This window comes from Apaloderma vittatum, unplaced genomic scaffold (assembly GCF_000703405.1).
Source record: "Apaloderma vittatum isolate BGI_N311 unplaced genomic scaffold, ASM70340v1 scaffold2165, whole genome shotgun sequence".
In the NCBI taxonomy this organism is placed as follows: domain Eukaryota; kingdom Metazoa; phylum Chordata; class Aves; order Trogoniformes; family Trogonidae; genus Apaloderma; species Apaloderma vittatum.
The window spans coordinates 6730-29866 of record NW_009718648.1 but is presented as its reverse complement, the minus strand read 5'-3'; the positions used below and the strand labels follow the sequence as shown (position 1 = coordinate 29866).

At 37.1% G+C, this 23137-nt stretch overlaps 1 protein-coding gene across 1 annotated transcript; it reads right to left on the bottom strand.

The window, feature by feature from the left end:
- Positions 1 to 1368: 1368 nt before the first annotated feature.
- On the bottom strand, positions 1369 to 22783 carry SEPT10 (septin 10; the record flags this gene model as incomplete). Its single annotated transcript, XM_009870316.1, has 8 exons — positions 1369 to 1560; positions 4362 to 4494; positions 11746 to 11914; positions 12674 to 12770; positions 15499 to 15660; positions 20142 to 20328; positions 21764 to 21959; positions 22666 to 22783. Coding segments are annotated over 8 exons (1254 nt in total), but the record flags the coding sequence as incomplete, so codon positions are not given.
- Between the last annotated feature and the right edge of the window lie 354 nt (positions 22784 to 23137).

Genomic DNA, 23137 nt, shown 5'->3' with positions numbered 1-23137 from the left:
CAATATCGTTTCTTCTACCATAAGTATTACGTAAAGCTGGAACTGAAAAACAACAGCAAGCATATAAACTGTACCATACTTTCAAGAAATAAAGCTAAACCAGAGAAAACTAATCTAAAAAATTTCTGAAGTTAAGAGTTACTCATAATAGCGCAGGTAATGACTTCTGTTAACAAGAATTCCACTTTCATATGTAAATCCAGGAAAAGGAGTCTAGGAAAAGGAACTCGGTAATATTACCAGAAATTCAATAAATTTTGGCAAAAACACATACAGGCTGCTAGCATACATCCCAAATATGTTAGAGCTGTCTTGACGATATTTGTGGAAATGTCTGCACCCATCTATCTTCTACGTTTTTTCAAAATCTAGCAGTTATAAATAATTTCTATATAAAAAAAATCCACTTTCAATTGCCATAAGCTATTAATCAAGAAAATGTTTTCTGCAGTAAAGTTGCAACCTATCAGGAAATTAAAATTATAAATTAATTGGGTTTTAGGTTTGGAGGAGGAAAAATATTCAATTTAATGTAATGTTTATATATGAACATTTAATTCAATGTTTATATATGAAGAAATTAGGCACATTATCACACAGAATCACAGAATGTCAGGGGTTGGAAGGGGCCTCAAAAGATCATCTAGCTCAACCCTCCTGCCAGAGCAGGATCACCTACAGTAGGTCACACAGGAACTTGTCCAGGTGGGTTGTTCTTCTGGAGACTACTTTAAAATACATTTCTGAAATTTCACAATTTATTCAGCCTTTACTTTTAGGAGTGGAGAAAGGCAGAAGTAGATGGAAGTAAGGGAAGTGAAATGTTTATCAGGTCACATTCTGTACTCGGTGTAATTTCATAGCCAATTTTATCAATCTCTCCTCTCAAAAATCTGTACTAGGAAGACACATCTGGTATTATGGGTAACCGGCAGTCAGACTGCTTCATAAACCCAACATATCCTATGCGCAAAACCCATGTGCTGCAATCAAAGACTATTTCTGGAATTCTCTGGGTAAATTCTTCTCCCTCTCTAACCTCTCCCTCTTGCTCTGTTCATGAACATTGACAATTTCTTCATCTCTTATATCAAAGCACAAGAGTTCAAGTGGCAAACCTTGGTTCCTTCATGGAAAAATAAAAATAATAAATAAATAAATTTAAATAGAACGCTCATGGAACATACAGCAGTTACTCTAAAAGTAAATCCAAACCCAAGGGTATTTTACACGCTTCTGTCTTCTTATCACATTACAAAACAGCAGCATGTTTGTGTCCTTTCTTAAAAAATAACAAAATATGCATTATAGAAGTGATATGTGAAGAATCTTTTTATTGCTGCCTCTGGTGACTCATATTAGCACTTACTATTTGTGGTCCTTGTCTCTCCTCAAACTAACAACAGGGGCAGAGACAGATGCTTGTGATTGGAGTAATTCAGCATTAGCTTTCTTCTCAATAAACATAGCTATTTCATCTTCTAGAACTTTTTTCTTTTTCTCTAATTTCAGTTTCACTTCTTGATTCATTAGCATACGATGTTCAAATTTAGTCTGTACCTGTTTATAAGAAAGCACAAAAAATAGTATTTCCAACTAGCAACACAAGGTGGTGATATCACAACACAAAAACTCTGCAATTAGAGTAACCTACCTCAACTTGTGTTAAAAATCAAAAGAAACTGCAGTTCTTTCTCAAGCCTGATAAGACTAAAAAAACAGCAACCCAGGAAAATAATAATTTGTATCAGATTGTTCTCATAGAAGCCAGCCTACTACACACAAAGTACAGGTGGAAACTTTGGAAGGCACTTAGTGAATGTTGCTACTAAATTTTACATCATTACATCAAAAATAAGGAAGCCTTTAGAGAGGAAGCAATTACCCACAGAAGGATTAAATCAGGATTAGTCAAGTAGAATCTATTTCCCTAAAACCAACTAAGCAAGGAATCATACATACTTTAGTTACACAGGTAGGTATTTTCATATATATATTCTTTTAATATGTATATTAATTACATTTCTATATTAATATGTATGCAATAAGTCTCACTGGGGAAGTTACTTGTGGGCTGCAAGAAGTTAACTGCTTTTCTGCAGTAATTGTTCTTTGATAGTTCTTTTGATATATTTAAGAATTTTACTCTCCAGATGCATTTTGACCAGTTTAAACCTACTATGTGGTTGTGCATGATAACCAAAGAGTACTTCACCTTTCCTCACCTCCCATCTCCCTACACACAAACTCTCCTAAAACCTTCCTTCTGTACTGGTGTAACTCAATCTGAGTGGAGCTACACTGGTATAGAAATCAGAGAGATGTATTTCCATCTTTTGCAAAGAAGGAACTAAGAAATAACTGAGATTATAAAGGTAACAGTATGCCTGTTCTACACAACAGAGCTGTTAGACTATGAATTTGTGTGTGTATGTATGTATATATGTATACTACTGTTTTATTTCTTTCACCGCAGCAGTTAACCAGGTGCATTGTAAAAACAAACGTACCAATAAAATCATTCAGGGCAGGGCAGGGCAGAAACAGTAAAAGCCTAAGAGATCATATGTCTCAGGAGAGTGGTAACACTGCATGCTGCACCTACAAGCTACCCCTAAATGAAGTATGTCAAAGCAATATTAAGTACAACAGAAATTCCTGATTTTCTTCAGGAAAATCATTCTTCTCAAAGAATGAGCAGCAAGAGCGTATGACAATTGCTCTTTTAGAGTGACTGCATGATCACCTTCCCACATCAGGAACTGGGAAAACACATATCTGTAATTTGACTGCAATATGCAGAGCTCACAAACCACCTGGTATAAATCACAGAAGAAAAAGATCAAAGGGTACCACAGATACTGAGTAACACCTTGCTGAACCTACTTTGAACATGGCCAAGTATTCTTCCAATTAGATAGTCTCATCCTGAGAAGGACTGAATCCAATTTTTTTTACTCTGCAATTAGCATGGTGGACTTAACAGATTTAGAAAACCAAGTTTTAGGCCTTTTTATTTAAAAGTTTGTTTTCTAAGTCTTTTAAGTCCCCCATGCTACTTGTAGAGAAAAAAATTGGGTTCAATCCTTCTCAGGATGAGGCTAAAAAAAATGCTTGCAAAAGCTGCTACATCTTTGCTGGTAGACTTAAACACAGAAAAGAACTTTAATAAATATACACAGGTTTCCAATTTCAATTAAACCAGTGTTTGAATATAAATACATATGACCATGACAGAGTCTGGCAGAAAGATCCTGAGAAGATCCTGTTTCGCCAGTCCAGCTCAACAAGACTAAATCTTCAACAACCTATTCAAGAAATGTTCCTCATTTCCAAATATTCTTAAGGTGGCTGGGAACAGATGAGATTTTAAAACCAAAACAAAAGTAGCATAACAAAAACAACCCCCACACACACACACTTTCAAGCTCCTCAACACGAGGGTTGAGCTCATATTTAATAACTGAACCTGGAGGTCATACAAATATACAATGCTCCACTCTCTTGGGCTGAAAAAAAAAACAAATGGGATTTTCTCCTGAAATCTTGATTTTTTACAGAGCAACCTATCCATGAAAAGCAGCTACTGTGCTGCTATGCCATACTGATGTTTCCCAGCACACTGCTAGAGAATATGAAGAAACATGAAACCATTGTATTCATCATTTTCTTACTTCACTCTCTGCTCTATTGACTTGTCCCAGCCCTCCATCAAAGCCTTTAGACCATAAGCTCCACCCTTCCAAAAAAAAAAAAAAAAGACTGCATTAATAGAACCATAGAATCATTTATGTTGGAAAAGACCTTTCAGATCATCAAGTCCAACCATTAACCTCACATTGCCAGGTCCATCACTAAACCACATCCCTGAGCTCCCCAACTGCACAGTTTTTTAAATACCTTCAGGGATGGGGACTCCACCACTTCCATGGGCAGCCTGTTCCAATCTTTAATGACTCTTTTGGTTAAGTTTTTCCTAATATGCAATCTAAACCCCACCCTGGTGCAATTTGAGGCCATTTCATCTCATCCTATTGCCTGTTACTTGGGAGAAGAGACTGACCTCTACTTCACCGCAACCTCTTTTCAGGTAGGCGAGAAGAGCAGTGAAGTCTCTCCCCTCAGCCTCCTTTTCTCCAGGCTAAACAACCCCTGTTCCCTCAGCTGCTCCTCCTAAGACTTGTTCTCTTATTTGCTTGTGTCTAATTGATCTGCTAATCCAATCAATCTGTGTAACCAACCTGCATCTGATTTCACTGCCCTCAAAACATTAGGAAATTATAAATATCAGCTAGCGGTGATTTCACTAAGAATTGTTCCAAATCTCAGCAAACAAATTCAAGACAGACAGGCCTGCTTACCTGTTGCTCTGCTTCTTTCAATACTGCTTCTTTCTCCTTCACTCTCTGCACAAACCGTTGTCTCATGTCCTCCTCTTTTCTCTGCAGTTCAAGATACATCTCACGCCTCTTTGCCTCATAGGCTTCCTGTAGACTGAAGTCCAAAAATGTAAGCAAGTCTCCAGCACGCTGCTTTATTCAATGTGGAAAACCAACAATCTGGAATATTATTTAAACAATTAATATTCATCTGAAATATTAATTTCTACAGCTCCCCACAAAACAAATCATAAACAAACCTTAACAGAAGCAAGGATTTCTGAATTTTTATTTAAATAAATAATCCTAGGTAAAATTATGCTAAAAGCTCCTGGACAATTTACATTTCAAAGTAAATACAGCACTTCACAAATCCCATGTTCTAAAAGACTTGAGTTATAACTTTCTGCCTCCAACACACATAACATTTAAATTACATATTAATAAGACATTGAAATTGCCGGAAAAATTCCCCACTGTGAATCCTCAGTCTTAAACTAAGACATTATTAAAACAATGCATCTGAAGCATTAACACAACTAATAAACTCATTATTCCTATATGAAAAGGAAGGACCTTCAGAATATATAGCACTCTATGTAATGGCAAAAATTAAATATGGTTGTTACATTAATATGGAATTAATACAATTTCCTAAGTAGTTCAACACCCAAAAGGGTTACTTTCCAACATACATCAGCCAAAACCTCAAGCTTGGTTGTTTTTTCCTGAATTCTCTCTCCCAGAAACTAATATACTGCATATACACCACATCCATATTTGAGGTATAAAGTAGTTCAAATCATTGAGGAAATATCTGGCAACAGAACACAACAAGTAATTAAAACATTCCTTTACTTTTAAATCTTGTGCTTCCCTCCCTATTTTTTTTCAAGTTACTCTACTTGACATTTCAGTACACAAGACAATTTTTTTCATCCAAATAACAGGTACTTGTTTTATAGAAATCACAGAAACTTCTTGCCTATCAAAGTGTATCACAGCAAATTAAAAGATACTGGTAATTTATTCATATGCTACTAGAGATTTGACGTTTTCAGGGTTTATACTATCACTGTTATCACCACGGCGCTGGCAGGAACAGTTCTGCTCTTCATGGGAAAAGGAACGGAGCTTCTATACAGACGTATCTCGTACACCAAAAAGCCCAGTGCCCTTGCAACACATACCTACCTAACCACACAAGTTCTTCCAATGAAACATTTACCACAAATTCTTGAAGTCACAAGATTCCAGAGAGGCAGAACTGGCGGATCAGAGCTTGGCTAATGGTTATAACAAAAATGAAAGGATCTGGTCCAGTGTGTTGTAAGACACAGGGCTTATAAACAGATCAAAACATAGGTAATGTTCTAGCTCTTTACTCTGGCTATTCTCTTACACGATTCATCTCTTCTGACACATCCTGAGTGCCAACTAGTTAGCTCTTCTCTCTTGTCAGGAGTTACTGTCCTTTGCCAGCTATCTTACGCCTTCCATTCTGATGTAAAACACATCTATATGTATATCATATAGCTTTACATTTTTAATACGCATAAAAACTGGTACAAAAGTGTGTAACTCTCATCTTTTATTGTTTCTATTACAATAGTTTATAAACAGAAAGACTTACAAAAAATCACATCTAAAAAATTAATTATTTAGAGCAACAGTAAGCTTAATAGCTCCCTTCTATATTTAAATTTACAATTAATAGGGAGTTTCCCAGTATTTGTATTCTAAATATAACCTCAATATAAGAATTGTCTGGAAATTGCATATGCAGACTTAATGTTTGTAAGATAGCACTTTGCTTATTTTATCTTATTTGAGCAATACACTGAAACAAAACAAATTCAGAACAACCTTTTGGGGTTTGGTTTGTTGGTTTGGGGTTTTTTTTTATCAGATGTGAAGTAACTTTGGTCATTCTGAAATTATATCCACCATGTGAAATAAGGGCATGTTTTTCACACAGATATATTAATTCACACTATCTTTAGCATCTGTAATAACAATAAAGCTACAGCACAGGTTTTTCAGGCGCTAGCAACGTCACTATACACACTCTTGGGCCTTGTATCAGTCCTGCTAGCTAACTCGCTGCCTTTAGGTACAATAAAGCCACAGGAAAAAGTGCTAGACTAAGCTAACATTCTGCAATCGCACCTTCACTTCCTTATCTGGACATCTTTAGATTCAACCTAAGCTAGTAGTTTATCAGGTAAAAGCAATTTTGTGTTGAAATTAGTAAAATCTTAACTCTGAAGACATTGGATTTACTAGGTAATCAACTTACACGTATTTTTAAACCTCGCTTCCCTCTGGACTGAATTGTTCTGGAAATCACAAAGGTAAAATTAAAACAAACATTACTCTTCTGTGTTTGGCATATCAGCAACACAATGATGCAAATAGTCTTTGATTTTAGGAGGCTTGGGGAGCAGGGAAAAATAGCTCACCAGATCTTAAGCCAGTCCTTCAACATCACCACATCTGTTGCTCAGTAGAACACTTTTCAGTTCATCTGAACACTGGTTTCACTGCTTGTCATGTAGCACATCATGAAAACCAAATTCAGAGGTTCTCTCATTCTTCCGGGTTGGACCTCTTAAAATTTTATACTCTGTATGAAACCACTCGCAAAATTAAGACGTTAAAGATACTTATTTAAATAATATATTTTTACTGAAGTTTTGGAGGAAGGGAAGGAGTTATATAGAAAGTCTATACCTTGCTAATCCATTACATACTTTGTAACAGCACTAACATTTACCTTTCTATAGAAGCACTGCTGTGATGTTTTAGAACACGGAAGCCTAAATATAAAGATGCAAATCAAACGTGTTCATAAAGACTCTGATTATCGTGAATTCAACTCAGTGGAATGCAATGACAGTGCACTTAGAATAATGCAGATATTTACACAATATTTTACAGTTTGTTCATTTAAATTTAAAAAAAAATATTTCAAATTAGAAAACTACAGTTTTAGCTTTTTTGCATAACATTTGACTATGAATTAAGGTATATAAGAAATATTAAAAAATGTAAAAGTTAACTAGCTTGACTATGAATTAAGGTATATAAGAAATATTTTAAAATGTAAAAGTTAACTAGTGGCACGTATTTTTAGCATGGTCCCTTGACTCAGTGAACTACTTAAGTCGATAGTAAGCAACACTAAGTATGCGGTAGATCTAAACAATGACCATTTTCACAGTGGAGGCATGAAAAACAGGTATTTTGAATGCAGTTCAGACTTAACATAAGGAGGTTAAAAAAATATTTAGCTCCAATGCAAAGGTACATCAGATTACTTGCATTCCCAAGTGACCTCCTAAGGAAGAAGTGTAATAGCTTTTTGGATACTAGGATCCCTTTCTTAGAAAAGACTAGTCCTATCAGCCTTACTCTACATGTAAGCTTAACCTCATTACTGAATCCTTCCTGTTTTCCTGTCATCATCCTCAAAATAGACTGAAAAATAAACATGTTTTTGTTCAAGAACTGCAAGGCCCGAATATCCCAGATTCAGGGAGGAATAAAGCATGGAATATATGATGCACATACTGAGAAACTGGGACGTAAACATGTTACAGTTATGTTTAACTGCAATGAAGATGCAGAACAAATTGTAATTATGAGCACAGAAAAACAACAAGAGAATGATTCACATTGGAAATCCAAATATGCAAGCATATAGCCGGAATATAGCTTTTTTCAACAGACCCCTGCCTATTAATTTTCTTCTTTCAAATCAAGAATGCCCCCTTAAGCAACAACATAGCTTAGATTGGAAAATGGACTTACAAACTGTTCAACTTCAAAACAGTAGTAATTCTCCCTTGCAAACATCTAAGCTTACTAGATGTGTGTATACATATACAGAAGTTTGTTTGGCTGGAACCAATCTTTAGGTCTAGATTTCTATTTCCAAGTATCTCCATTTTTACCACTCAGGACATCTCAGCAATTATCTCCTGCTGAGATTGACCTGAAAACTAGGAATTCATGCTCCTAATGGATACAACTGGACCATCAAAAAGGCAGGACTAGATCATCCACATAAAAAAAAATTAGGTCTATCTTTCCAACTCAACAAAAAAAGAAACGCAAATCTCAATTTTAAGTATTAAAAAATGATAGTATAAGCACTTACCGGATTTTACATCCAACAAATACTGCACCAAATGCATAAACCATTTCCCAAGTACTCTGCTCTGTACTGACTTCATTACATAAATTTTGCCGTAACAGGCTTTCCAAGCCTATTCCTAATTGGCTGCTTTTCACAGCTTGGAAACCAAATTATACCTGTATGACTAAGTTTTTAGCCTTAGCCAGTATTCCATTTATTCCCTGAAGCACCGTATGGTGGGTTCTTTGTTTTTAAAGTGGTCTACCACATGCTACAGCTTAATCTGATATGGTAAATACATTGTCTGTAATTCTTATGACGTTTGGAATGATACCCTACTATACGACTGAACTTTTCATTTAAAAGTTTTGTATACTGTTTTTGTAAGGTATATGAAGGAGATTAAGTAAATTCCCAATTATCCATTAATTTAATTTATGCTAATTATTGTTATCTTATTTAAATAAATAATGGTTTGATAAAATGCCAGTATAAACCAGGTATCCTGAAAGCAGCAGAATTAACAGCCCGAATTCCTGTGCATGATTTTATGTTCCACTCTCCCAGTGACTGTAATACCCAACCCTGCCAACATCCTTGAATTTTTATAACTATACCACTTAGTGTCCTTAGTTCCCAAATATTCTTTATTTATTGTGAGTACTCACATGGATCTTTCACATGCAGTAGCCTTAGCTACTTTCAAATCACTCATGACCTTCTCATCCTACCACAGTACTGCCAAGCTCCCAGGAGTCTCAAAAGATAGTACTTCATTTATGATTTACTGACAACAAATGCACATTAGCTGGCCAACGACTGGTGGGAACAGAGGTCTTCTGCTTTTTCTGCAGTGAAAACACAAATCCTTTACTGAAGTTTGAAAATGAAGAGTTGGTTTGTAAGTTACTAGGGAGAGACTAACAGACTGATTACCTAAACTTCATAATACAAGTTCATCAACAACATGGTTATAAACACTTGGAGTTGTTCAGTCTGAAGAAAAGGCTGAGGGGAGAACTTCTCGCTCTCTGCAACTACTTGAAAGGAAGTTGTAGTGAGGTGGGAGTCGCTCTCTTTTTCCCCACTAACAAGCGATACGACAAGATTAAATGGTCTTAAGTTGCACCAGGGGAGCCTTAGCCTAGATATTAGGAAAAACATTTTCACCAAAAGGGTTCTTAGGGATTGGAACAGGCTGCCCAGGGAAGTGGTGGAGCCCCCATCCCTGGAGGTATTTCAAAGGCATGCAGATGTGGTGCTCAGGGACACAGTTTAGTGGTGGACCTGGCATTGCTACGTTAATGGTTGGACTCAAAGGTTTTTTCTAACCTGGATGATTTTATGATTCTATGATTAAACTTCACTGGAAATCTGGTCAATGAAAAAGTTAATTCTTAGAATGCAATTTCAGATAAACAAAGGAAAAAGTATGACACAAATTCACAAAAATAGATCACAGTATTTGCACAAATAGTGTGAAATTTTATTTATCAGACATATACTGCTATGCAATATTAACTATACTTTAAAAGTACAGCTCTTAGAATCCATGAGTATATATACTCACCAACTTTAAGGACAAAGAGGACAACTTAATAACATATTTTTGCCTAGAAGAACAGGATAGTCCCTATCCTGAAAGATATTTAAAGTTTCAAGTCAGCAAAATGAGAAGCACTGAACTTCCTCTATGGAAAGAGGATGGTGTTTTTTATCATTTCCTCAGAAGCTTCATAAAAAACCTTGTGAGTAAGGCTACTTTTAGTCTCTTTATTACACTACATACAGATCCTCCAAATTCTCTTCCTTTTTTATGGTATCGTACAGCATCTCTCCCAAAAGACTGAATGCCTTCTCTTTCACTATGCCACATAACTGAGGGACAACCACACATCCTAGATCCAGTTGCACCTTTCTCTCCCTGTCACAGTAAATTTGGGGAAGAAGCCTGTTTTTCTAGATTCTGACGGAATACCTATTCTTATCTTTCCAAAACAATGACATTTGCAATAGATGCAATTACTTAAACCAGCTACTAAGTGCATTGTCTTGCCAGAAAGCTCTCGATAACCTGACATTTAGTAGGCGAAACTTAAAAACTACACACGAGAGGGAATTTGGTTTTTCGGTATCTCCATGAAGGAATCCGCTTCTAAAGCAGCTTTTGAAGCATAAAAAACTATGACATTCTGACACAAACATGCCACTTCCTACCATTTGGAGGGAAGTAATTTAAAACTAATTTATTTTTACCGTAACAGTAAAGACAGTCTGATCACTAAGTAAAACTAAGCAAAAGAATTGATTCAAAGCACTAGAAACTGGTTTTAATGCAAAATCATGGGTTTTTTTCATGTCTGGTTTAAGTCAGTATTTCCCACCATGACTATGCAATAACAGCACTTTGCTAAACCATGAAGGCTTGAACAACTTCTGAAGCATCAGTTCTTCCCCATCAGGATTCTAACTGCTTACAAAATACAGTCCCATGCACAAAATGACCGAAGGAAGTTGGGAGAGGGAGATGACAGAATTGGAAATCAAAGATTAAACAAACTGGATATAAAAATTGTAAATATCTCCTGCAGGAAGCAGCTTTACTACATGAAACAGCTGAGTGTCTCTAACCCTCTGCTTACTTCCATTTAGAATCCTCTGTTAATTTTCTACAGCCTACCATAAGATTTTTTGACCTGAAGAGGCTAGATAGTTGTTATTATGGTAGATAATGTGGTAAGACAGCAGTATAACTAATGATATTGTAAAACTGTTTCAGTTCCTTCCGAACCTTGAGTCCAACCAAACCATTGCTCAGAATAAGACATTATTAAGAAAGAAAGTAGAACGTCATGCTAATAAATAAAGAAAATAATTTGAAAGGCATAAAGTGCATGTACCTGAAGAAAACTGACATTATCCATGACAAAAATTAAAATTCCCAGGTTGATTTTAAAAGAGAAAGATTTCAGAAATACCATTAGCTTGTATATCTTTAACAGCAATGCTCATATAATCCCATCTACTTCTCCACAAAGATAAGTAAATTAAGAGCTACTTAATTACTTTGTTTTCTTTAAAAAACAAAACAAAACAAAACCCAAACAGTACTTTCCCTCTTAGAAAAACTATTCTATGTATGACCCCTGCTCTGTATTGGGTTGGTAGAGTCAAATATGAAGTGAACGGATGACGAAAGCAAGTGAGGCACATTAACTCCTTTACCTGACCAGTTTGTTCTCAGGACCAATGTCTCTGAAGCCCATCTCTTCCAGTCGGCAGCGTCTGTACAACTCATAATGTCGAGCATGAGTATGCTCTCTTAAGTCCTCCATATTTGTGCGAATGAGCATCTCGCGAAGCTTTACAAAGTCACAGTGGTTCTCATTTTCCACTAATCAGTTAAAAGAGGAAGATTTTATTATTATGCACAAGTAGCAAAATTGTCAAAATTTATTTTAGATGGTATTAAGAATAACTTCTTCTGTTTACTAATTATACTTCCAGGAAAAGGTATCTTATTGTTCATTACACCTTTTATACTTCCTTGTAATTTCTAATACACCCACTAAACCACTAACTGTAAGTACTGGTGAAAATGTTCAAACATGTCCTGATTTCCTGTTTGAGTTGAAAAATGATAAATTTTCTCTCTTTTTTCCTCACTCTTCTTAGAATCATAGAATGGCCTAGGCTGAAAGGGACCTTAGAGATCATTTAATCCAACCTCCTTGTCATGGGCAGGGACACCTCTCAACTCCATCAGGCAACACGTGGGGACTGAACAGGGATCAAACCTGTGGCCTTGGTGTTATCAGCATCACACTCTAACCAACTGAGCTAACCGGCCCCCTTCTTAACTGGAAATCGTAAAACTTCGAAATTTGCTGGTGCTAGAGGCACTACCACCATAGTAACCTACACAAATATTTCATCCATCGCCTCATAGCTTGATTCTAGGGATGGATCAGTGCTGATGAAATTATCAGATAGTGCATCCCTGAAGTATTAATTGCTAAACTCCTTAAACTCTTGATCAAAAACACAATCAATATGGCATCAGTGGCTAATATCAGCCCCTTTTAGTATTGAGGAATTTTGTACTTTAACAAGAATAAAAATCTCATTAAAATACCTTCAAGAATTCATTTACCTTGTACAATGCCCCAAGGGTATTGACGAGCTCTCACCATTTTGTTTCCAATTTTCAACTCTTTCATACTTCCTACTACAGCAAATGGCAAATGCCCCTGTAAAGAGCCACACCAATACAGTCTTATCTCACAGCATTCTTATGTCAGAACTGAAAAGCAAACACTTCAGAAATAAATTAGGGAGGGAGGAAAAAGAATAAAACCCAAATCACCACTTCAAGAAAAGCCAGCAGGCAGTTTGCAACCAAAAACTGCTTTGAAGACACCAGTAGCTAGTCAAACTACTGATACAGAAGTCAACCTAAAATAACAAAACTGGGAGGAGCAGTTGATAGACCAGATGGGTGTGCTGCCAACTCAGAGGAACCTTGACAGGCCGGAGATCAGGAATCTCATGAAGTTCAAATGAGAGCAATGCCAAGTCCTGCATCTCAGGAGGAATAATCCCATGCTCCAGCACACACTGGGGGCCAACTGTCTGGAAAGGCACTTTGCACAAAAAAACATGGGATTGGAACTGACTCAGCAGGTTTGCCCCAGTGGCAAAGGTGGACGACTACATCCTGAGCTGCATTAGGAAGAGCATCAGCAGTAAATAGAAAGCTGCTCTGATTCACATTTGGCCAGAGTTCATATCCCCAGCATCAGTCATGAGACAATCACAGGTTTGAACCCAAGGTACAGTTACTGCTGTGGGCTTGACCAAATAGCCAGAAATACAGGCTGGGTATTGACTGTCTGTGCGTTCATAGAATCATAGAATGGCCTAGGCTGGAAGGGACCTTAGAGATCATTTAATCCAACCTCCCTGTCATGGGCAGGGACGCCTCTCACCTGGATCAGGCAACACATGGGGACCAAGTGAGGATCGAACCCGCAGCCTTGGTGTTATCAGCACCAAGCTCAACTGACTGAGCTAACTGGCAACCAATTGCCCAAATTCCCGTTTCATCACTAAATTGCACCCCAAGACACAGATCCTGCCAGCACGGCCAGGTGGGATGGGGTGACCAGGGGCAGCCATGGAGAGCCAAGAGACTTCCCCCCACAAACCCCCATGCTGTGTGTGAGGGGGCACACTCCCGGCACCGGGGTTAGAGGGGACAGGCTCTCCCAGGACAGCCACTGAATTGCCTGCACCTCTCTTGATTGACACCTGCTAATCACTCCATGACAGCGGCACCATGGGGCAATGCCCACCCTGGGGAGGTCCCCGCTGCCCCCCCCAAACACGAGGGACCAACCCCTCGAGTTAGGGGCAGGTTAAGTTATGCTGAGAGGCATCAACATGTTGGCACCAGAGGGTGCCCACCCTCAGCACCCCATCACCTGCCCCCACTGTCCCCACCAAAGCCCTGGGAGCCCCTCCTTGGGGGTACGTGCCCCCCAGTTCCCCCCAGGCTGAGGAAGCAAGGGAAAAGGTGCAGCTTTTCCCCTTCGCTGGGGCCGTGCTGCACCTCAAGGGGCTCCCAGAATGAAAAACTGGGTCCTTCCAGGTGTGAGTAGGGTGTCCCCTCCCACACCCTGACCTGGGGTGTCCCCCAGCAGCACCTAGAGTGTCCTAACCCTCCACACAGTGGCACACTCAGCTGTTTGGTACTGATCCACAGCAACTGACCAAATGAAAAAAAAACAAACTGGGAGACCTTACAGTGGCCTTGCAGTACTTAAAGGGGGCTACAGGCAAGAAGGGGAGGGACTCTTTGTCAGGGAGTGTAGTGATAGGACAAGGGGTAATGGTTTCAAACTGGAAGAGGATAGATTTAGATTAGATATACGGAAGAAATTATTTTCTGTAAGGTTGGTGAGGCACTGGCACAGGTTGCCCAGAGGAGCTGTGGATGCCCCCTCCCTGGAAGTGTTCAAGGCCAGGCTAGATGGGGCTTGGAGTAACCTGGTCTAGTGCCCATGGCAGGGAGTTGAAACTAGATGGCCTTTAAGGTGCCTTCCAACCCAGACCAGTCTATGATTCTATGACTGGAGCATATCATGAAAGGGGTAAGTAACAGACCACCACCCTTCCCCACAGCAGAGGGACCTGTTACTGAATGACAGCCTGCACATCCTCACTCCCTGGCACAACTGACAGAGGTTGGGACCGCAGAGCCATACACTCAGACACACTGGCTTCTCCTCCCAGCCTTCAAATCCGGGTACACACAGACATATGTTCATGTACATCTGCAAACATATGCACATGAACAGCAAACAGAGACAGAGTGCTCAAAACAAAGATGTCTAGCTTTGCAAGCTTAGTTGAAACTGGCAGATACTCCTGGAGTATCTCAAAAGACAACTATAAAATGGCCAGAACTATACCTGATTTTTTAATTCCCAGAGACAATTTGTCCTAATTTCAAAAAAGTACTCAATAAAAGGAAAAAGCAGATGGAAGACTTGCTGTCATAAAGACCAGAGAAAACTGGAGAAGTTAGGCACTTGAATATCTTCCCTAACAAATATAATGTAGCGTCTGCTAAGGAAAATAGCAAAGCCAATCCATCCATCCAGGTTAGTAATTATATATTAATTATCCAGTAATTAGAAAAAGTATTTACGAGTGAGAACCTCTTTTTTGTTGCTGAGCCAGAAACAAAAAAGCCTCCTAAAACACATGGTATCAACAGCAGAGGGACAGGAAGATTTGTGAGTAGTGAGGAGGGAAAAACAAAACATACAAGGTTTTTAAAGAGAAAGAAAAATTAACAAATTTGTTACACATAAACCTGTAAGTTCCAAGATAATGGTGAAAGAACAGGCATGAATTTGCATTAGAGAGTGATGCTTTAGTACTGAAATATCAATGGTTTTGTCATTTACTTACGTTCATGGAGGTATTAATTTCAGAAACGGTTTCATCGTCAGTTGGGAACTGGTATATCTGGACGCCATTACTAACTAATTCACTCATGATTTTGTTCTTGAACTTCTGTACTTCAGTTTTAGAAATGCTGTCTGCTTTGCCTATAATTGGTACAATGTTCACCTATTTATGATACAAATTATATGAAATGTGTAAGACTTCAATTTTGAGGTGACATCTTTCATAAATTAAATTATTTAGTGACAAGCTCTTTAAAACATCCCCTGCAGTCCAAAGTTTTCCATCAAAGCTTCACAAACCATGAAAAATACATTCACTGGCACCACCTAACAAGATAACAACAGATTATTTAATACACTCCCTTACAGTTAACTGATTCTGAGAGAAGGAAGGAGGTCTCATACAGTGAAGGATTCCAAAGAACAGCAACACCTACTTATTAACTGTATGACATTAGGTATTTTTATCTCTGCTAAAAAATAGATTGCTGCAGTTTATAGCACCGGGGGACACAGTTCAGGTGTTAAAATTAAAGTTGAGAGTTTAAAATAGGAAGAAAAGGAAGCTGGCTGCCAAACCCTGTCTGCCCTTGAGTATCTTCCTTGGGTTCCTTTCAGCCACAACAACATCGTGTTCACCTCACCACTGCAGCAAAGAGTTTCTCAAGGATCTCTGTGAGCAGAGGAATGAAGACTGACAAATCTTGCTTACCAGTCTTTACACTAATTATTCAGAACACATAATTAGGTTCTGGAAACTGCCTTATTTCCTAAAATAGTTATGACAGTAATTTAGGAAGGTAGTACATGACAATTTTTTCCTTAAAAATACTATCACTACTCCCAAAATATGCAGTTTTTTAGAACTAGATTCAACGGATTCATGCTGATATCCAAATATTTTGGAAGAATAATACAATTCTTTCAGATTTCAGAAGATGAGAGTTTTACAGAGTTCCTTGGCCATAGATGCAAAAAGGAAGAAGAAAAAAGAAAAGAAAAAAACCTGCACATATTCTTTTCATTTTTCTGAACATTCTGTCTGAATGGAAATACATAAGCATGGAACCTCAAGAATGGATTCAAAATGGATATTTTTTAAATAATTCTTCTCTCTTAAGCCCAAATTAAAAAAATAAAAAGCATGCCAACTCCAAAGTATGTCTGCAAGAATTGCCTGATGATAGTACTTAACTGAGTAGCATACACAATCTTAAGTATATACGTGATAAAATACCTAAAATCAAATAAAATGCTAGGGTTTTTTTTATAACTGAGTTAATTTAGGGTTGTATAAACCATCTATTACAGCTAGGAGTAATTTGCAGCTTCAATCAAATTAGCTGGGGGACATCAATTTAGGTTTTGTATCATATAGCTTTAAAAATGGAATTAAATTAGCCTTTAACCTGTCTTTTCAACATGAAAGTTCTTCAAGGACTCATTAATTAGGAGATAATTTCTTAGATGATGAATAGCAGATAAAGACAACTGAGGAGGCCAGTAACAAAAGAAAAGCAAAATTGCCAGAAACTGTGGTTACAGCTATCAACATTGATGCTAAATTACAACCATTGCATTTCAAAGCAATATTACTCTGGCTTTAGACAGGCAACAATGACAAAAAAAGTTATCTTTGCTTAATCTGTTAATAAAATGTTAATTTTTGCTTCCATCATCTAAGGTTTACTTGAAAACTAGTACCTCAGTACCTTCATCCAAGAATAATATTAACTGAAAGCACACATTTATACTAACAAGAGACTTAAACAGTATTGAATTGGACCACATGCAGATGTGCCCAAGTCCTGCTGTTCCTTTCTATGCCTACTACTCACCAGAAAACCAACTGACTCCCTTCCAGCCACAACTCTCAACAGCTGAATTTTGCTACAAAGCTATAGGCTATTAACACAAAATCACTTTAACTACACATAAAACTCTAGACTACCACTAAAACCTACCCTGCCTTGCTCCTTGACTGCAGCTGCCAGGTAGAATTAAAATCTGCGCAGCTGTCCAAGCAGACAAATCGCTTTTCAGCTTGATTGCTTTCCTAACCAAGCAAAAATCTTCAGCTTTCAATTTAAATAAGTTCCCGCATCCAGGGAACTGACTGCCCAAAACACTTAAGCACGCACAAGGGGAAGAAGCAGCTGAGACCGCCCCATTCAATAGCAATGCAGAATGACCATATAAAGTCACCAGAATAAACTTCATCCATGCTCTCTGCATCTTTGTTTGCTAGCACCAAATTCAGCTCTCTAATCATCTTTCTGCCTGAAATGCAAAGTCTTGCTTCTCCCCCATTAGAAAACATAATTTATTCTAAATTAAGATTTTCATGCAAACCTTACATAAACATCAAAACATTGTTGCCCCTTTATCCTGTAGAGAAGGAACAAATTATGGAATTGCATACACTTGGAATTATTATTGGTTTGCATTCTACAGGCTAGTTTAAGTGTCTCTACGAATCAATACAAAATTTTCCAAATATTCTTTCTGAAAAAAAAAAACAAAAACAAACAAACCCCACAAGGTACACTCATGTAATTTCCTGATTTAACAGTAATCTGTATATAATTCTGCATGAATAACCTAGAAATGCAGAGGTATCAGTTGAATAATCACTAATTCTCATCAAGAAGTCATACAGAAGATTCCCTTCATCTGTGAATGAAACCTGGCTGGTCCTATGCAGAACTACGGGACTTTCCAGTGTCTAAAGGCTAGATGCCAAATTCTTAGCTAGTCATGCTATTTATAAGCAATAGAGAAAAATTAATTGCTCACAGACATGTCTGGTTTTTTCTCCCAGGATTACAGAGTATAGGATGATCCTATTCTATTCCAAGAATTGTCTTTATCTCTGAGCTGTGTGATCTGGTCTTCTTTTGTACCAAGAAGACCATAAACAAACCATAACAGTTTATAATGTGGTGGATTTAAGAAGAAACTGAAGACAACTTTTGACATAGGTTTATATACTAGATGTATGTGTGTTGCTGTACCACCTTCTCTTTACGGAATCTCATACTCAGCAAATGTGCCATGGGACGTGCCAAATCTGGGAAATTCCGAGTTCTGAATTGCCCCTATGAGAATGCAGTACTAAAAGCACCACAAACAAGTTCCATAGTGAGATGGAAACCAAACTACAGTTAAAATATATATTTTTTTGTGTGTATACACATATTTCTGTACTAAGATCAGAAAGTAGGACCCATTACAGAGATAAAACAGCAAAGTTACATGCTGTTCATGTTCTATCTGAGACAAAGCAGAAACAAAAATATTAAGAGTAGGTGGCTAGAAGCCAAAATTCTCTAAAGCAGAATTACTTTCGGTTTGTATTGATGGAAGAATATTTTCTCAGGATGCTGGCACTCATGAATCTATTCCCTTTTCTTTAAGAAGAAATACTGGTTTAAATGGGATCAGTAAAGAGATGGCACAACCTAGAAACCGGGTACTTTTGTGGTGTAACATAACCCCCAACTTCAAACCTCAGAGCAGAACAATATGCTCCATGAAACTGTCCCATTTTCTAGTATCAAGGCTCTTTAGCTATCAATGTGTATTCCAGTAGTTTCGTAAACATCTTAATCTGGCATAAACCAACACCAAAGCATAAAGATGCTGCTCTCCCCTACTTTTGTCCTACCACACCTTTCCCCCACACCTTGGTTCTGTGCTTTTGAGAAAGTTCAAAATGCAAAATACAGCCACAAGCAACATTACAAAAAACACCAAATGTGTTCATCAGTCACAAATGTGGAATAGACCCTGGTTTGACCCTTGTTACCTTGAAGTAATATGTCACAAACAAAAAACTGCAGAAAGAAAATTTAGCAGGAGAGGCTCTAGTAAAGCACAAAGGAAAGGGTTAAAGGAACAGCAAATGCATTTGAAAGGGTTAGACGAATAGCAAATATGTTTCTCAAGATTTCAACATATTAAACTGAAATAATGCAAGGATTCTTAAAATGGGTTAAACATTTAGCTTCATCCAGTTCACACAGTCCCATTACAGGAAGAAAGTTAAGAATTCAGAAAGTGCAAGTAAAGACATTGGAAACAGCTATTTAAAAGCCTTCAAAACAAATCAATATGTGAAGTTTAAAACACTAATGCAGCCTATCTTAGAAAAAAGCTGTGCTGGAGGGTGTTTTGTTCATGGCACTTGCCTCTTCAGTTATCTATAACAAAGATCTTCAAAGAGCTGCCAACTTTCCAGCAGTCCCAAAACTCCACAGTGAACTAGAAACAAGCTTAATTGGAAATATTAGAGTACTCAGGGAGGGTAACCTATCCAATCACAATAAGACATTAAAAGTTTTTTAAAATTAGAGTTAGTGTGGTTCTGATTTGTGTTACTTTTTTTTAAAAAACTCATTGTTCTTCTTTTTCAATGTTCTTGTCAGATGCTTCTCTCTCTCCTTTTGACTTTTAAATAAACAGGTGATAAACTGCGAGCTACATGCAGAACCAATTTAATCCGAACTTAAGGTATACCAGTACCAAAAAACATCTCAAAACTAAATACATGGATATAGAACTGAAAGGTGGTAGAGGATCTAAAAGCAGCAAGATGCTTCAGAAAACAAGACAAATTCTCAGAATTCTATTTTAAAGTCTTACCTTGCTGTCTAGGCTTTTCATGGTTAACAAATCTAGGGGTTTTAGGGAATGGCCTGTAGGTGAAATGAAATACAGGCAGACATGGATGCGAGTATCATGGTAGCTAAATAAAGAACGTTTAATTTTCAATTCTTCTTGGAGATAGGCTTCAAATTGTGCATCTATATAATCCACTATTGGCTGATAGCTGTAAGAAATAAAATTTAACAATCAGAGATTAGCTATTCCTAAACTCCTAAGAAAGGAATACCTCTTGTCTTGTTTTGTGTCTTTTCGCTTTAAACGTCAAAAGGCTGCCCAAGCATCTACCCAGTACAGCAGAAAATTAAATGTACAGAGTAATCTTAATTTATGAAAGGCTACTAAAAAACAAAGAATCGTGCACCTAACACAGATAAAACGTTTCCTAGCTACTATTAGTGAAAAAAGCTACATAAAGTTAGTTATAATTATAACTGATCTTCCCAAGTGATGTTTTGTAAATTTTTGCTATCAAGCTGTGCAATTGAAGAACTCCTAGATATAAGGAAGATACAAGAAACTCTTAGATACAAGAAAAGAAGGAATGTGCAATTACCAGTACCAAGAAATAGGACCGCCTTAATCTTCTGAAGATGAAGTACTGTACATGAGAGAGCTCTTCAACAATAGACAAAAATTGAAAAGGAGGAATGTAAGAGAAGAATGTAAATCTTATCTGCAATAAGAACAGTTTAGTATACTTGATCCTACTTAAACCCAATTATAATCTGCTTTCTAAAAAAAGTGTTGCTAGATGTATAAGTAGTGTGCTCTTACATTTCTGCTGCTGCACAAAATCTAGAAACCAGATCAAATGCTATGAAAATTCAAAAGTAGCTGTTACATAAAAATTAAAAGGAGGATCTGTACCACACATGAAAACTCTAATATATATACTAATACCTACTTGCCCCTAATTGATCCAAGTCACTAGCAGTAGCTATTTTCCAGTCATATCATAAACCATAGATCTCATTATAATCTTAACACGACTCTAGTCTTCATTTATAGTTACCACTTTTTAGGCACTGATACAGCACAAAGGATTGCTAAAATTCTTTACAATTAAGGTGAGAAGAAAACCCGCAGTTTGATATTTTAAAATCTTCAATTTATAAAAGCAGGGACTCAAAATCAGCATAGGCTGTCCAACATAAAAGATGGAGGCCTTCAGTAATCCATGTGATATTCCACCAGTCTAAGGTCTTCAATATGTTCCAGTCAAATTGTTTAAAATCCTGCAGATCTAATCTATATAATCTACAGTACATTATAGCCTGTTTGGTTGTTTAAAAAGGCTCCTGTTGACCTCCTCCCTGCCTTCCTTTACACCAAAAGAAACTCTAGTTACTATTACACATTTTATTTACATATACCTATAAAAGATTATATCATAAAGAAAGGGGCAGAACTCATCTGATTTCTCAAATAATTTCCTAGAGGAGAAGAAAAACATGTTTACTTCGGTACACAGAGAAAACAGTTAATCAAACATTTGAACATATCTAAGACAAGTATTTACTACAAAGCTCAAAGAAAAATTACCTTGCAATTGAAGACCAAAAAATTTCTGCATACCATAGCAACAAGAGTGCACTTACCTATCTACTCTGTTTATCTGGTCACCAAATCCCACTGTATTTACAACGGTCAGCTTCAAAAGAACATCACCTTCCCGGAGCTCGTAAGTCTGGGCTCTAAGTTGTACACTTGGCAGAAAATGCGTTGACACAGGATCATCAAAATCAGTGTTAAACAAACTGTTTATCAAGGCTGATTTCCCACTTCCAGTTTCCCCTTAAACAAAACAGCAGGATTGGGAAAGACATTTTGCACAACAGATAAATGCCTGCTAAGCACGGAAAGTGTTATCACAGCAACTAGACAAATTTACACAAAAACTTATCAACTGATTTCTCCAAGCAAAATGGTTGCCTGCCTTCCTTTTCATAATGAACACTAAATATCTTTTAGTTAATTTTTTTCATCCTGCTAATGAGTAATAAACAGAACGAGTCTCAACACCTTGTTTTCTTTAAAAGGGTGAAGTAATTTCCTAGAGATTTTTAAAAGCTAAATAACTAGCTGTGAAACCACAGGCTTTAACACAAGGGTTTTGGGAATAAGGGTAAATTCTAGAGAAAGCATTTGATAAGTATAGAAATACCTAAGTAGCACCACTTTCTTTAGGATTTTCTTTTATCTGAAGATATTTGTTACGGTAAAAATAGAGTATAGCCCTGTTTATTCAAAAGAATCCAAGAAGGTGCCCATAAATCAATAAAGGCATGTCATCCATTTGCAACATTTTTGCTCTTCCTATTGTTTATGAAAATACTAAATATAAAAACAAAGGATTAGATACAAATAGCTGGGAGAAGGGATGGAATTGTAGTTCATGTTTAACATTAAAGAAAGAGTTTAACATAGCAACTGGATTTAAATTTCAGTCACTACCTAAGGACAAGTAACTAACGCCTCAAATCACCCACATACTACTTACCAATGCAAAGAAGGTTGAAGCAGAAGCCTTGCTTGATGGATTTTTTAACCAGTTGATCAGGTAAACTACTAAACCCAACATGCCCAGACAAGGATAAAATTCGATAGCCATCATTTTGCTACAGAAAAATAATTTAAAAATATGTTAGTAAGTTGCAAAGCAATTAGCAATGGCAACAAAGGAACTCTACTAGTGTGACAGAACTCATTTCTTATGATTTACATGGAACCAAGAAAACCAGAAGCCAGAAAAAGATCTGTCAAATCAACGTTATTGTACGATTTGAGAAAACATTCAAACTTGCTTTACAGGACTATTTGCAGGCTCAAAGTGAAGCCTACAAATGTTTTGCAAAAAAAAAACCAAAAAAAAACAAAACATGAGCAAAATAAAGCAGACAAATCCAACTGAAAATGTAAAATCAGAACTGTAGACAGAAAATAGATCACAGTTGGTTCACTCTTAAAAATTA